Raw genomic sequence first — 18219 nt, 5'->3', positions numbered from 1 at the left:
AGACAGTGGGAGATTTCTCAAAGAGATATTCTTTATTAGCGTCTATCGCTAGCGCTTCGGATCTTCTCACTACATCTTGTACAGGGCTGGCGCAGCCGTGGGGGCCGTGGGGGCTCGGGCCCCAACACTTTTTGTGTACCATACAAAGGAATACATAAGGTGTCATCACTTTGGGCCCCCACACTTTTTTCAACCCGGAAGTACGTAAGTGGCACTAAAATATAAATAGATAGAGATCTTGAAGTATGGCGGCGGTAAGGTTAAGTGTTTTCTCTGAAGACCTTTTTTTATAACACCTGGAAATGGGAGAGGAGAGAATGAGCTGAGGACTTTTTTTTTTTTTTTTTTTTTTTTGCTTGTCAGCTGAAGAAACCCGGAAGTGCTTGTTAGCTCATGAAACCCGGAAGTGGGCCCCCACACTTTTGAAAACACTGCGCCGGCCCTGTTGTACTTAACTCAATAGAAACTCTTTGCGGATGCCAGAGCGGGTTTATAAAGGTAAGCACTATCTGGGCACCCGTCCCGCTTCATCATGAATATTCATCATCTACATGTATCCGTAATACCGTTAAAATACATATTTTTTTCATTTCCCGGCAGCGTTTTTACATTTCTCGGCAAAACTGAACATTTTTCCATCTCCCGGGGAGACGTTTTAACATTCCCCGTTGATGCAATTTTTCGAGATTTTTACATTTCCCGGCCATACGTTTTGCACGTATCCAGCGTTCTGCCATTTACTAGTACAGTATCTTACTGCCTGATGAATATTCATGATGAAGCGGGACGGGTGCCCAAATAGTGCTTACCCTACACCATCTCGAGGTTTGGCGGCTGTAGTCCAAGCTAGTCAGGTGACACTCTTGAGCCAGGTGAAGTGGTCACGAGGTAGACGAGCACATCTGTTCGTGTTTTGTTGTTGATTACCTGTGCTCATTCAGACCGTACGAGCATGCATGTGTGTGTGTATCGTATGCTGGTACACTATCCCTAGATCTAGTAGTACCTCGTATTACGATGCTACGAGCTTTATCGTGAAAACACACGAAACATGTAACAACAATCGGAACTGGACTGTCCCACAACGACAACGAGCGCAATACTTCGTACTTCATGTGATGTGTACACATGCCACAGCCCGAGAACCGAGAGCCTGAGAGTTACGAACGAACTTAGGCCCGGCCTTCGCGTCAGTCAGCTGACTTTGAACTGTAATTTTGTCTTCGTTATCCATAAAGGTCAGCAGCCGAAAAGCGTAATTTCCGGTCATGACCGATGCTATTTCACAGTTAGAGAAGAATGCATGCCATAACGGTGTGGACGGTGGCCCAGACAACATGACAAGCGAAGCGGCAGCTGTGAACATGGAAAGTCGCGCAACAAGCCCCGCCGGGAGATTGAACGGAACCCGACCGACGTCTGGGGGAGGAGGTGGTGGCATATCAGGAGACGAGAATACTCCACTTTTGCGATACGAGCTTAATAGAAGTGTGTCTGCTGTAAATCCCGCCAATAATGCCCGAAATTTGTCGACCTTTTTCGGTTGCTTTATGCCATGTGTACTTTCAATCTTCAGCGCAATTCTGTTTCTTCGTGTTGGTGAGTGAATTATTAATTTACTTTTCTAAACTAGACTACTTAAAGTTTAACTCATAACTGCCTGGTTTACAGCGCCCCGGCCCGGGGTTATCCCGCCGATCCGTCCCATTTCATATGATTAGGCATGAAACTTAATTTAGGAATAGCTGCAGAATACATGTTAATTGTTATTATGTCAGTTCGGGAAACCCACTCACAAGGGGGGCCCCTCCTTATAAGTAACCCGTCCCCCTTATAAGTAACCCCGTCCCCCTTATAAGTAACCCCTGGGGCACCCCTTATAAGGAGTCTCCACGCTTTTTTGCAATGCAACGCGAAAATGAAAGGACTGCGGCAATTCGCTTGATTATGTCCATAAAGCTTCACAAGTTTCCTAGTTGCTCACGAAATTTGAGCAAAATCGGTTTGAGGCATCATATCTAAAATCATGGATTTAAATGCGATGTCAAACGACCCATGCGAATGCTGAAATGCGAGCGATTACTGGCGCGAGTGTCGCCAGGCGCGGCGGCGCGGCAATGCTTGAGTGCAGACGTGGCGACTGAGTACTTGGTACATGTACACAGTCGCCACGTCTGCACTCAAGCATTTGCCGCGCCGCCGCGCCTGGCGACACTCACGCCAGTAATCGCTCGCATTTCAGCATTCGCATGGGTCGTTTGACATCGCATTTAAATCCATGATTTTAGATATGATGCCTCAAACCGATTTTGCTCAAATTTCGTGAGTAACTAGGAAACTTGTGAAGCTTTATGGACATAATCAAGCGAATTGCCGCAGTCCTTTCATTTTCGCGTTGCATTGCAAAAAAGCGTGGAGACTCCTTATAAGGGGTGCCCCGGGGGTTACTTACAAGGGGGACGGGGTTACTTATAAGGGGGGGCCCCCCTTGTGAGTGGGTTTCCCGAACTGATGTACCTTGTCAAGTGAAGTTAAGCCCTAAATTTACATTAATTAAGTATTTTCTACTCTGTACTACACAGTGTCTAACAGTGTCTAACAGTGATGTCAGTGTCTATGTTACACGGCGCAGTTGCGGGAACACTAGACAGAAAGATCCGTCTGTCGGGAGGACTCTTTTATAATAACACGGAGGGGATCCGTGAAGCCAGACGCAGTCTCCGCGGAACATTCCCTGATGGACAGATACAGACCGATCTTTCGGTCAACGGGAACACATGATCTTCCTTTCTTGTAGTTGTAAATTTATCCTTCTTCTGACCAAACCAGAGGACATCACCTTCAGTTCAAACAACAACACTGCAACAACGTCATCTGCCTGCAGAGGCTCCAACTCTCCAGACAGAAACTTTGTGAGAAAGATCCGTCTGTCCGGAGGAGTCTTTTATCTTTTTGACATTATCGCTCTCCTCAGCAGTAGGAGGGGATCCATGAAGTCTTCATCAACCAACTCTCCTGCTTTCGACGGGAGATCTCCCGCCCAAAGCCCATTTTGCAAAATCTCCCGTTCTCCCGCTTGAGATTTAATTTCTCCCGCCCTGGCTCTGTGTCTCGCGCTTGAAATGATTTCTTACTTAAAAATACATGTAGTGTCATCGTATGTTGAAAAATAAGCAATCAATTTGGAGTCTCCCGTTTGCAAGGGGTTTCAGGCGGGAGAATCTTCAGATCAGAAGGTGCTTGGGGTTGGGTTCTCTGTGCCTATGGAATGGTTTACCTGCAGCAGTGGTGTCAGTTTCATCGATTGACTCTTTCCAGAGCTGCCTAACACCACTCATCCTTCGTTAGCTCTTCAGGTTGGAGTAACTGCGAAACACAGCCCGAACACGAAGCGTTTGGGCTGTGTATGGAAGGATATTGAGTCACGGTATGGGGTAGTATCGCAGATAAATTCCAGCATATGTACTAAAAATTGCTTCAATTTCAATACTTACAGATTTGGTCCAATTGTTAATAACACTTGCCGTGGAACGTTTTGCTCCTCCTGTAAAAATTAAAGACTTTAAATGATCCGGTCAAGAGGAATCTGTGAGAATGACAACTGCTCCATTTGACGGACTTGAAACCTGGGCACATGCGCTAACCGGAGTGCAATGTAGCCTTTTCACAAGACCTTCTCACTGTATTGCATTACTTTCTGGACAATTGAAGAAGCAATATACGTATCCCAGCCGAGCGCGACAGCGTGAGAGCGAAAGGGCCCTGTCCAAAGGCAAAAAACATTGCGCCTTTCATGCATATTCATATCGCCAATGCGCTATGTTCCTTTGCAAAGGTTGTTTCAAAAAACAATAGGAGAAACGGGGAGAAAGTAGATGGTGCTCAAAGAAAAACATCTTTTCAAGACCATAGGATCAGTTTCAAAGTTTGCAAGTGAATGGCAAGTATAAATTAGATAAGAGATGTACATGTATGTAGAGTATAAAAGTAAGCCTTTTGCTGGTGAAATATGTTCTTATAGAGCCGCGAAAATTTGGGTTTGTCTTCGAACGTTCAGTGACAGCACTCTTTCAACTCGGGGCGCTCCCACAGTATAACTGTGTACAAGGAGCGCCCCAAGGTTAAGGGTGGAGATGCTTTTTACTTGCACCTAGTTTAGTTAGTGTTACTGCACCCAATGCCAATGCCATGTGTTCTTGTGGTTCGCGACCTCTCCGATGTACGGCAATACTCAGCAAAGAGGGCTGCACAGTATAGAGGTTCAAGAAGAAGGTGTCTTTAAAACAAATTTCTAACATGCAGTAAGAAGGACTGACATTAGTTAACCCGTTAAACTAGTCCCAAGTAAAATTACTCGGGCAGGTGTCTATGGGAAATTCATGTTATAGCAAAATCAGCCCGTCCTCATTGGGTTGAGATTACTGAGTCTGAGCCCTAATTTGGTGTCAAGAATAGCACTAGATCTATTCTCTATCACAGAGTCAGAGGAATCCACATAGACTGTCGTGTGTATACTAGCAATACAAAAAGTGTACATGCAAGTACCATCGCTCAGGGTGTGTAAAGTGTTTTGCGTGAACTGTCTCGAAAAAGGGCGAATAAAAAGAAAAAGAGTCCCAAATTGGGACTAGTGCTGTTGCTCTAAACAGTGCTTGCTAGTACAATTGTAAGTCTCTCTATTCCCCTACTCTAGAACTGTCTAGTATGTGTTTTCCCCTTCCAACAAATCTTGCAATAAAAAAACATAAAAAAGCCATTCCATCTATGTGTTCATACTAGAAAACCAACCAAACCATCATTTATGGTTTAAAATATAAGGTGACAATGACATGCTTGAACCCACTCACCTAATTACATAACCTGTAACATTTGTGTTACAGAACAAGACAAGCATTGATGATGGGACATATATAATTATATGGAAAATTGTAAGATTTCAAATTCCTGTTGTCTCTTTATTATTGTTAATATTCCATTTATTATAATTTCTTTTCTTTTTTTTTTCAGACAGAGATGGATGCATGATTTTATGATAATTAATCATTATCAGCTGAATGTAATGATACATTATATGTGACCCTGCATCACAAAACAAGCAAGAAGTTGCCAGACATGGAAGTTTAGATAAGGGCAGATTCCTAACTTGATGAGACTTTAGGTTTTGAAATTGCATTTAACTCGGTTCAAATTGACTTTACTAACTGATCTTGATCAGGTAAAGGAAGTACACCCTCTGAAAAAAGAAGTGATTACTGAGAAAGGAGGCTTTGAAATGAAGGTTCTCTTCTAGTGCTTAAAACCTCACCCTGCAGTACAGTCCTAGTGCTCTGTACAATGAATGGGACAAAAACAGGATATACAGTGTAGAACTCTGTAGCATCCTCAATAAAGAGATTATCAAATTAACTGGAATTTGTCACACTCACTGAGCACATTCTATGCAAGACTATTGCATACTTTAAAAGCATAACTACCTTCAGAAGTTATTACAGTGTAAAGAGTGCATGGTTCTTAATTAAGGAATGAAGAGGGTTCTCTCAGACCAAAGAGGTACAGTGTACTTGACGAGCCTCAGACATACAATGTACTAATATGGGGGATTACACTGTTCTATAAAAAAAAACAACATCACATAAAATATCACATTTGTTTTATGATCCCAAATTTTAATATTTTGTAGCAGAAGAATTGCTCTTTAAAAACAACAACAACACAAAGATTGACTAGGTTAACCCATTTCACCTATTTTGAGTCCTCATGAAAAATCTGATTTGTTTTTTTTTATGCACGGTCATATGACATGTGTGTACATGCATACTTATGGTCCCATACATGGAGTCCAAACGTCGTGAGAACATGTAGGTTTTGAGCCAATTTAATCCAAAAATGTCATAATCCGTACATAACAGGGCAATTACATTTGAATATTCCCCCTCTGACTACCTAGAACTGGTTTTTATTACTTTTGCTTCTCTTTATTCTACTTGTAACACAGCAGTCTGATTTTCCTTTGTCTTCATCTACATTTGTATATATTGTATCTAGAGATTGTAGGTTGCAGCCTTTGCGGGGCCACTTTGATGTCTTTATGGATTTATTATACATTATCATCTTTTGCATGCAATATAATTTCATGTCATAATCCATGAACTGTACATGTATTCTATTGGTATTTATCCTGACATACATGTAGATATTGTATTGTTCATTGTGCAGCAAACACTATAAAAGACCAATATTTTTGATGCAGTATGCTTTAATAGACAAAGGTGATTACGTGAATAAAATTGTGTGATGCAAAATTACATTTACATGTAGGCCTACTAATTGAACGTTTTACAGGTTGAATCTAGCCGAATGAAGTCATGGAGAAGTGAGTTTGAAAGGATTATGCATTATCGTAAACCGGGGTGGCTTTGGACAAATTTGAACTATTTTTATAATCTTCATTAAGAACAAAGGAATTCTGGGGTTAATGTGGGGGTTAACAAGTACTAATAAAGAGGATATCATGCCATATAGAGACTTCTTCAGTTTATTCTATTTTATCTTAATTTTTTTAGGTCAAAGTTTGTCCAAAGTGCCCTTGGGGTTCGGGGCAACTTTGGACAACTATAGACACCTTGTCAATATACCCTGCAGGATTGTTGAGTGTCCAAGGAAAACTCCCTATGGAGGTAGTTTTGACTACTAACAAGTTTTTAAAAAGTTTGAACAACTCTAACATGTTGAAATGTTTCATAACAACCAGCAAATAAATACAAAATACAAAATTATACACATTAAAGGGATCGTATAGTTTTGGTTGAGACCTAATTTCAGGTTCCTAGCATTTTTTGGTGAGATAATGAGAAACCTCTTATGAAACATGAAAGAACATGTAATTCTATGAGGAATTCAACGTCTATTTGATGAAAATTGGTTTTGAAATGGCTGAGATATCCAAAAGAGTGTGATTCTAATAAAGTGTGGGACCCACACAAGATCGCTTTGTTTTACTTTGTTTTTGGATGTTTCAGTCATCCCAAACCCGATTTTCATCAAATAAACTTTGAATTCCTCTTAAAATGGTATGCTCTGTACTAAATCATAAGTGTTTACTTGGTATCTCACAAAAAGTTAAAAGCCCAGTTCTCATCTCCACCAATACTGTACCATCCCTTTAATGAATTATACATTGTGTATGGTGGTTTTTAGAAGCAAAATTCTGCTGTAATGAACATTTGAAGAATTTCACTTTAAAGAGGCATTCACAGAGATATATTTGCTTGCACAATTTTTTTCAAGATACTAGTACTAGAATTACTGATACCCCTACATTTGAAAATCTGAATTTTCAAAAAACTTAAATATTTATTATAGTTTAGAACCAAAATGAAAAAGGATGCTACTTACAAGGCACTGCATGAATTTTCTTGCAATTAGGATAGTAAGCAACTTTGATCACACTGGATAAGTGAGGTACATGTATTGTACAATGTACATGTACCATCATTGAGTTGTCAAATTCTACAGATATTAATAAGGTGAACTACTATTTAGATAGGTCATGGATCATTTTCATGTCATTTTAAAGAATAATTTTGGGTTTTACCCCAAGAAATGCATGTGCACATGAGGTTGGCCAGATTCAAGTACCGGGGTATGTAGTTCTACAAGAAAATTTTGTAATTTTCTTTGAATGTTGTTCATTGTAACTTTAGGTCAGTTTGAAATGTTTGCAAAATAACACATTTTTATTCTTTTTTAAATGCCTTTGGAAAGAAAGAAGAAAATTGTGTCTACTGGAAACATAAGGTTTTTATTGGCCCTAGTTTAGTAATATCACAAATTTAAAACCAATGTCTATTTGAAATACAAGGTTTTCCTTGCCCTAGGAATCACAAAAGTAAAACCAAATGCAGGAAATATTTGCTTAAATTCTTGGACCTAGGTTCACAAAATGAAAACCAATATCTACTGGAAATCTTGTGTGCCTGTGTGCCAATTGTTCAGTCTGTTACACAAAGTCCCTCAAAAAAAAATTCTGCGCATGCTTTCCTGATCGACATTCCATTTTTGCAAGCTTTCACAGCATCTTTCATGCTTTCTTCTGAAGAGATTCTATAGTCTCTTGACCCAGATCGTCTTTTACATGATCTCCCCCATCCTAACTAACTATTTCATCTGTAAAAGAAAGAAAAAACATTGCATAGCCGTCAAACATTTGGTACTTTTGTGGTGTCCAAAGTCACCCCGTAAAGTGACCCCAGATCCAGGGGTGAAATTGGACATGACCTATTTTGAAATTTGTAAGGGTGGTCAGGTATCCTGAGTATTCAGGTGGGTTCATGACCACTTCATGTTCACTATCCACTATTCGCTACAACAATATCTGGCCTTTGCTGCCAGAGCATCAGATCATAATTTACACAAACTACATTGAAATAACATTATATCTGTGGGGACTTTGAGTCTCGTCATTAGCAGAGGACTGGCCTTCTACAGTTGTACTGAATGTGTTTAGCCATGAAATATTGCCTGCTAAGGTGGGTATTGTAGGCTTTTGTCAGTTATTGTAGGACAATCATACTGTCTTTTTAAAGCATACTCAACCTTTACACTGTACATTGGTACAAACTTCCTCTTCTGGGCAAGTCCAAGATAAGGTCCCCTCAGAAGGCAAAATTTCATCTTTGCTCAATATTGACATGTTTGGTATCATTTTGAAGCTTATGAGTTGAAGTTTAGATTTCCGTGGAGGAAAAAATGATATTATGTAAATTTATGCAAATTTCAAGGGCTTCATTTGCATATATGTGAAACACAGCGTTACGTATGGGACATTTATAAAAATTCATTAGATAAAATTCAAAGGAAAGCAAATAATATTTGATTAATATGTGGACATAAAAAGTTCATCACATAGTTTAACTTGGTATGAAAACTTAGGGATTATGCAAATGATTATGCAAATGAGCTCGTGTCCTATCATGAGATGTCCCATACGTAACAAAATGAGGTCATTTTTTTAGGTTTTTTCTGAAATTGCTAAGGTTATTTTAATGCCCTTTTGGAAAGTTCTAGTTTATTGTTCAGAGAAATTAAATACCAGAGAAAAAAGAAAAAAAAGTAAAAGAAATATTTTTTATTAGGCATTGAAATAATGTTACGTATGGGACAAATGCGTTACGTATGGGACATCCTCATACATATTGCATGTGAATGCATGTAGCTAGCTGGGAAGGTCTCTCAGTACACAAATGGTCAATCATCCTGAAGAAAGCATCCCAACATTGTAGCTACTTTTTGAGTTATAGACACTTGAAACAATACATGAACTTGACTGAACAATTTTCAGAAAGGGGGAGGGGAAAATGGCAAAATACACAATGAAAAATCAGCATTAAAGGGATGGTATAGTTTTTTGTAGAAATGGGGATTCAGTTTTCAACATTTAAAGAGATGATTAGAAACCAATTATATGAATTACTTAAAGGACAAGTTCACCTTCATAAACATAAGGATTGAGAGAATGTAGCACTATTAGTAGAACACATCATTGAAAGTTTGAGGAAAATCAGACAATCCGTTCAAAAGTTATGAATTTTTGAAGTTTTTGTGCAGTAACCGCTGGATGAGAAGACTACTGCAGTGTATGAATAACTTAGATGTCACATGCGTACAACAATATAAGGAAAATATAAAGAGAATTTCACAAAATTCCATCTTTTGAAAAAAGTACACATTCCCCTGACTCGTTACCGAGAAATGTTATTGGTAATATTATTCCCCCTGCCTTTAGAAAGAGGCAAGTCAAGTGCTCTTTTATTATGCGAAAAAAGTGAAAATATGTTGAATTTTCTTTTACATTTTCTTTATACTGTTGTACGCATATGACTCACAAGCTGTAATAGTCTCCTCATCCAGCGGTTCCAACACAAAAATTTAAAAAATTCATAACATTTGCATCGATTGTCCAATTTTCCTCAAACTTTCACTGATGTGTTCTACTAATATTGTTGCATTCTCTCAATCCTTATGTTTATGAAGGTGAACTTGTCCTTTAAGAGCATAAAATCCTAAGACTAGAGGAATTCAAAGTTTATGTGATGGAGATCCAATTTGAAATAGTTGTGATATATATACTATAGAAAAAAATAAAAAGTAAAATTATTTTTTTTTTATTGCAAGTGATACACAAATTGTCCTTATTCAATTTTCAGTAGTAGCCACAACAAAATTCATGGGTATACATACTGAGGTGTGACTCGAATCAATGACCTGACTGCTAGACAGACATCATATATCTACTCGATCACTGGGGTTCCACGCAGCAGGTATTGCTTATTTATTAAACTTAATATTTCTTGTGTCAAGTTGTTTTTTATTGAAACTAAATGGCAAACTGCCCTTCATCAATGGAAGTAAACACTTTAAACTACCAGGTATTCAATTTTTCAGTAGTAACTATCCTGATAAAAATAGGGCATACATACTCAGGTTGGTCATAAAAAAATAATAAATAGGATATGATTGAATGTGATTATGATGGTAAATATCTGGGGAATATTGTTCCCTTGTCAATCTGTATCAGTATTTGAGTAATTTCAACTGATTCCACCTCAATAATTATGCAAATATTTGTTTATGGGTATTTTGCAAAATTATTTTGCAAAATACCCATAAACATGCTTCTCCACACACTAAACGAATGGGGGATAAAGGGCATGCATACCCAGGTTGGTCATAAAAATATGAAAATATGATTGAATATGATTATGATGGTGAATATTTGGGGAATATTGTTTCCTTGACAATCTGGATCAGTATTTGAGTAGTTTCAACTGATTCTACTTCAATAATTATGCAAAATACCCATAAACATGGTTCTTCACACACTAAATGAATGGGGGACAAACTGTCCCATACGTGACTGTCCCATACGTAATACGTCATGTCTGTCTTTAATTAGAACCTGTAATTAGAGCTTTTTGCCTAATGACATGAAACTTACCTGTGATAATCTTGAGTGTTGTGACTTTCATCACAGTGAGTTACAAGTTGTAGAATGATATACTTTCAGAGAGTTTTGAGGTTGAAAAAAATGTTAAAAAAAAACAAAATTTTTCTGGTCCCATACGTAACGGCACATATTTTCTCTTCTAGAATATAATTGTCGCGGTCATTTTTCTCAATTTTTTACATGATTATACTTCTCCTAGATAGCAATCACCATGATGAAGTTCAATATGATCAAAGGCCATTAACACTATTTTTCAGGTCGTAAAAGTCTCTGAATGTCCCATACGTAACGTGCGCGTTATCTTGGACTTGCCCTTCTGATGTAAAGTTGTGCCCAAGTTGGAAAACATGAATATCATAAACATTTTCATGTTCCTACAATGTATTCTACAGTGGGTATGTCATTGTGTTGGATGATAAATCAAGAAAAAGGTGTGGTTCAACCCTTCATGTTTTTTTCCCCCTAATTGTACATTTAGAAGTTATTTGTACTAACAAGTTGATACATATACACACGAACTATGTGCAATTTGATGGTATTATCATATGCCATACATGCATTGACTTGGCAACTTGATTGGCCACAGTGTACGTGTACATTGTGGACCTACATTGTAGCTTTAAATAATATACAGTGTACAGCATCTGTTGCAACTTGGATAATGCCCTTCGTCCCATTCACTCTTTGAGGCACTCCGCACACTGTACCGCTAATAATGTAGTCTGTTCGTGCAAAAACACATTTGCAATGACAATGAGGAAGTTCTTCAAACGCTCCTTCCTGTCTTGGTGTAGGCAAACAATCTTGTGAATACAATTTGTATGTTAAACCAACTTCCTATTCAGTCCATCAGTTGGGAGATAGCTAGTCTCAGGACGGTGCGATGTAGCAATATTTTATGGTCATGTCATCTACCTAGTTTCTGTTCTACTGTCACTTCTAGTGGTTGATTGACAGAACAAGAGTCAGAAGGCATGTTTATCAAATTCTTTATGACATAAGTTTCATCCTGTTTATACATGTACCGTTGCTTTCATCATGACATGTCCACATGTAATTTTCATACTGCATTGCAATTTGAAATTCCAAATAGCTCCCTGGTATGCTGGTACACAAAGTCAAAATTATGAAAGGGCCTGTCTCACTGGAGGAGATGTTGCCACATCGTGGTACTGTAAGAGTGGGAATTTTTGCGGTGTTGAAATTTTCACGGATTTCGTGCATCCAGAAGCTAGCGCGAAAATAAAAGCACGCGAATATTTTTGCGTGCCATATGTTCCAGTAGCTGATGCCTTGATTTCGCGAAATTAAAAACATGCTAAACTCTTCTTACCTGGCCAAGCGCGAAAAATTAGTCACGCGAAAATATCCACTTTTACAGTACACTTAGCTTGGGACAACTCAAAAGTTCTAAAAATGGTTTACGTTCTCACAAAGAAAGCAACTCAACGATGACATCTTCAGTTGTGGAGACATCTCTGCAATGTCTCCACAATGATGCAAGTTGGTTGCCATGGGTCTCTGCAACATTGTTGTGACATCATGGATACATTGTGCACAAAATCATACCTTGTCCACAAGAACAGTCCACAAAACTCTAGGTAGTCTCCGAAGGACACAACGTCCCAGAGAACGTACATTACCTTATATCTGTTAAGAGGCAACATGGTGAACATCCTCTGGATAACCTCCAGAGAACCTCACGGTATATATCTTGCCTCAGACCGTCCAGGGTAGACTTAGGGTAGCCTCGGGAGGACACCTGGGTAAGCTGTCTGCTAAGAATAGTAAGATGCTCTTGTGGTAAATCTCCTCCGGAGAAGCCTGATGATGTCACCTTTGCATGTACACTTTGTAACTTTGCAACTTATTTTATGTACAATGCACATCGAGCGATACTACGTCACATTCTGGTTGGCATAAGCAATGATTGCTTATTTCATACTTTCCTTATTTGCAATTAAATCATTCTTTATCAATGAGAAAAAGGTGTTTACAAGGTAGATGATTTAAAAAAAAGTCATTCAAACATCTTGATTTTTTTATCATGGCTACTACTAAAGACACTGACTAGTTCAGTGCTATTTTGCATTGATGTAGGGCAGTTTGTCAATCAGTTGCTAAAAGTCTTCTTATTCATTAGATTCTTAAAGTTTAAACGCATGCTCAATGAAAATTGTACATTAGAATAGTTGCTCCAAATGAGAAAGTCATTTTTTCTGGGCAATTACAAGAAGGCAAAATTAAGTTAGGAACAAGTTGCACTGTGTTATCCATCCATTTTGTAAGTACACATACAGCTTGTATTTTAATTTCTTAGAAAAGCATTCATGGTGCAACTTGATACTAGGTATGTCGAAAGGATAATACTTGTTTTGGGGAGGAGCATGCCATATTATTTCAGAGGAGATGCAATCTTGGTCACATGAAAAGTAGAGAAACAGAGATCTAATACATACATTGTGATATGTACAATCCATGGGGATTCAAATTAATAATACTTGGGTCGAGTTGCTTTTCTTGCAACCATTTGACAACTATTGGTTGCCCTTCATCGACGTACATTGTACAGTGTACATACACCAATTATTCAGTGTTTTTTTGTCGAGCCCACCAGAGGTGAGGGGAGACTAAGGGATCACCTGCGGCGTCTGTTCGTCCGTCCGTCCGTCCGTCGTCTGTCCGTAACGCTATAAAAACTTGAATAACTCTGTACTCTGGGCTTCAATTTGAATCAAACTTGGAGGGAAAAGTGGTCATACAAAGTTGTACCTTTTATAAAGTATGAAGGTCACTTCAAGGTTAAAGGTCACAGGTAGGGGTCAACGAACTTTTAGGGCCCAATGTTAAGTTTTTAGGGCGCGTTTCGATTATGGGCCATAACTTTTGATCCGTAAGTGTATTTGTGACCAAACTATGATGTACCTTGGGGAGTTGATGGTCACCACAAGGTCAAAGGTCACAGGCAGGGGTCAATGAACTTTTAGGGCCCAATGTTAAAGGACAAGTTCACCTTCATAAACATAAGGATTGAGAGAATGTAGCAATATTAGTAGAACACATCATTGAAAGTTTGAGGAAAATCAGACAATCCGTTCAAAAGTTATGAATTTTTGAAGTTTTTGTGCAGTAACCGCTGGATGAGAAGACTACTGCAATGTATGAATAACTTAGATGTCACATGCGTACAACAATATAAGGAAGATATAAAGAGAATTTCAGAAAATTCCATCTTTTGAAAAAAGTACACATTCCCCCGACTTGTTACCGACAAATGTTATGGGTAATATTATTCCCCCTGCCTTTAGAAAGAGGCAAGTCAAGTGCTCTTTTATTATGCGAAAAAAGTGAAAATATGTTGAATTTTCTTTTACATTTTCTTTATACTGTTGTACGCATATGACTCACAAGCTGTAGTAGTCTCCTCATCCAGCGGTTCCAACACAAAAATTTTAAAAATTCATAACTTTTGCATCGATTGTCCAATTTTCCTCAAACTTTCACTGATGTGTTCTACTAATATTGTTGCATTCTCTTAATCCTTATGTTTATGAAGGTGAACTTGTCCTTTAAGTTTTTAGTGCACGTTTCGATTATGGGTCATAACTTTTGATCCATACGTCCGTTTATGACTAAACTTGGGTGGTACAATGTCCCTTGGGGAGTTGATGGTCACCACAAGGTCAAAGGACACAGACAGGGGTCAATGAACTTTTAGGGCCCTATGGTAAGTTTTTAGGGCGTGTTTCGTTTATGGACCATAACTTTTGATCCGTAAATCTATTTGTGACCAAACTTAGATGGTAGATGTGCCTTGGGGAGTTGATGGTCAGTACAAGGTCAAAGGTCACAGCCAGCGGTCAATGAACTTTTAGGGCCCAATGTTATGTTTTTAGGGTGCATTTTGATTGTGGGTCATAACTTTTGATCCGTAAGTCTATTTGTGACCAAACTTGGATGGTAGATGTACCTTGGGGAGTTGATGGTCAGCACAAGGTCAAAGATCACAGGCAGGGGTCAATGAACTTTTATGGCCCAATATACTGTGCATTTAATTATGACTCCTAACTTTTGATCCATAGGTCCATTTGTAAACAAAAAAAAAAGGTGTTGTACATTTGTGGGCGAGACACATTAAGGCACTTGCCTTGTTTTTTTATCATAGCTATAACCATGCTATTACTAAAAAACACCGTGCAATTTTACGTGTTAATTTGCATCTATGAAGGGCAATTGTCAATTACGTGTAGATGTGCAGTAATCCATGGGAATTGAACACAGCCTCCCAAATTACTTGCTTTAAAAGTTATTAACTGTTATGCTCACAATTGTGTTCAAATTTACACTGATTCATTTGTTGTTGTTGTTCTCAAACTTCACCTCTAGATTGACTTTATCCACTGTTTATTGGGTTTGGATTCCATTAAAACTCAAGACTTGGACTATTGGATGAAGCTTTTCCATGAGGCTTATATCTGTGAGGGCTAAAACAAACAAACAGAAGAGACTCTTCTTTACATTGAAACTCTGTGTTCACTAGAAGACAATAGAAGTCATATTGATATTGGTCTGCTTCATTTACCACTTAGGGCAAGGGTTCAGTGTGTCAGCAACCTTGGGCAGTCGCATGTGTACATTCTGCTTGTATCTTTATTCAGAACCACATTGTGGGGACTACCCAGTTCTACTGCATTTCAGTCTGAAAATGGCAGGACTTACAACATTTACAAAAAAAAAAAGAAGACAAAAACCAGTCTGGCTTAATTATGACTGAAAGATGCATATATATTCATTTTATACAAGCAGCAGTGATATTAGGATTTCATTTATTTGTCATAAAACCAGTTGCCAAATCACTTGTATTCAGACAATTTTTGGTGTTCAGCCATGATGTACAGTTTACAAGTATGCAATGAAAAATACCCCCCCCCCACTTTCAGAAACATAGCACCAGCCGTGGAAAAGTCTCCCCCCCAAAAACAAAAAAACAAAAAAAAACAAACAAACAAACAAACAAACAAAAAACACAACAACAAACAAACTACAAACAAACAAACAAAAGAAAAACACAAACAAAAAACAAAGCAAAAACAAAAACCCCAGAAAACACAAATAAACAAACAGTGACAACAACAACAAAACGAAATCAGAAACACACACGAGAGAGAGGGATATGATAAGGTATACTTTTGTAGGTATAGAATTACCATCTTTTATACTGTATCTCAGTTCCTCTCTTTGAAAAAGGGAGTGCCTAGTAGCTGTATTTGTCAGTTTTACTCCCTGCTTTATACATCTGATAGATTACTTTGCCCATTAGGCAGATCATTTTACACAAAGCAGAATCATAGTCTTCTGCAAACAAGCTGCAGCAATCAACAGTGTAATCAATCTTCACATAGATTTTATGATATACAGTGAAATCACAGATGGGTCACCCTAAGTACAACAATCATGTCTTCTAAGACAGATGGATTCCAGGCTTTTGGTTAAAACTAAGAGAATCATTTGGTAGACTTATTATCTAATGATTAAAAATGAGAATGAATCCAAAGTGAGTAAATTCATTTTGCAGTAAGAGTATTCATGCCTGGAAACAGAGTTTGGAGGCCTGTCATAGATCTACTATTTACTGTACATGTGACCCTGCATCACAAAACCAACAAGAAATTGCCAGACATAGATTTTTAGTTGAGGGCAGATTCTGAAAGAGCAGACTCTCAGCTTTAGAATGATGTATAACTCAATTCAAATGGAATCTCCTAACCTATCTAAATATTGGAAAGAAAGCACACACTCTGGAAAAGTGTGAAATGAGAAAAGAGGCTCTGAAGTACAGGGCCTATTCAAGCGCTTAATCTTTACCAAATCGCCCAAGCTGTGTACTGAATGGGACAAAAAACAGGATGTTAACCACTGGAGCAACAACAATGAAGGGATTATCAGATTAAGCTGAAATTGAGTATGCTTCATAAACACATTCTGTCTACGATTAATACCAACTTTCAAAGTGGTAGTATTATCCTTTCAAAAGTTATTAGAGTTGAAAGTGAAGAGTGTGCAAATTAGGATTTTCAAGAAATCAAAAGGGGCATCTAAGACATATATCCTGATCTCACTACTCTACAAAAAAGAGTTGTAGATAAACTGCTAAAGACATACCTTCCCATTCATTTTATGATCCCAAACTTAGTAATAATGTGGAAGAAGAATAGCTCTTTCAGAAAATATAAAGAACTCAAGATTGACTTGGTTGACCTGTTTCACCTTTTTTGAGTCCTCATTTAAAATCATAGGGTGCGACTTTTTGTTCGTTTTGTGGTGCACGGTCACATACAGCTGTATACTGTTATTTTCACGTACAGTGGTATATCCACAAAAGAAGCTGTAGGTTACAGACATTTTCACGAGATGTTGTTTTCTTGAATGGACACAGAGGCCTTCATAAGAGCACTTTTAGCTTAGTGTATGGTGACATTTTCGCTTGGTGTTGAATTCGCATTCCAAAATGTGATTCGCGAAATTCACAAAAATTAAACCCTCACGAAAATAATAGGTTAGACACAGTATTTGGTTTGAGTCAAATTTAAACGGTTATAAATCAGAATTGAGTCAAATTTAAACGGTTATAAATCAAAATTAAAGTGGCAGTGTATGAAAATGCAACTGAACAAGTACAATGTGCTTACAATTTTTTTCTCCCTGAAGTTTTTGTATACATGATGTCTTTCTCTGTGGTCAAAAAAAAAAAAAAATCTGGACATTGTAATCATATGTACTTGGTGATTAGAGTTCAAGGAATCATACCAAGAAGGAAATGTGTGTACATCATCCTCATCTTAGGGAACTTGTCCACTGTTTGAGCCAAACATCATGACTGTACAGTGATAAGAACAGTGATATGATTGTTTATTGAGCCAACCTGGTTCTATGACCTTTGTTATCTCTCTAATTTCTATCGTCCATGATGAACTGATAATCTCTGCTCAAGGCTGTTTGATGTGGATGTGACTTGGGTCCCTACGTGATTCACCTAGGTGTCCTCAATGCTTGTCCTTCTTGCTAGTCTTCTCTACAATGTATTTCAATTAAATTCTATCCAAAGAAACTGATTGGTAGTAAATCAATTTTGGACATGCAGACTGCACTTTAACTAAAACAGCACACATGTATGATACCAAAGGAATGAATCATTATCCCTCATCATGTAGGAA

At 38.1% G+C, this 18219-nt stretch overlaps 1 protein-coding gene across 1 annotated transcript in view; it reads left to right on the top strand.

Moving 5' to 3' along the window:
* The first annotated feature begins 910 nt into the window (after positions 1 to 910).
* Positions 911 to 18219, top strand: part of LOC139710717 (solute carrier family 12 member 9-like) — a 33477-nt gene continuing 16168 nt past the window's right edge. Inside the window, exon 1 of the mRNA XM_071622639.1 lies at positions 911 to 1599. Within this exon, the coding sequence (XP_071478740.1) occupies positions 1269 to 1599 (331 nt within the window). The 5' untranslated portion in view covers positions 911 to 1268. The remainder of the gene's footprint in view (positions 1600 to 18219) is intronic.

This window comes from Diadema antillarum, unplaced genomic scaffold (genome assembly GCF_040938485.1).
Source record: "Diadema antillarum isolate AM-2024a unplaced genomic scaffold, OU_Dant_1.0 scf00000039, whole genome shotgun sequence".
NCBI classification, from domain to species: domain Eukaryota; kingdom Metazoa; phylum Echinodermata; class Echinoidea; order Diadematoida; family Diadematidae; genus Diadema; species Diadema antillarum.
This window is presented reverse-complemented; position numbering and strand designations above follow the sequence as displayed.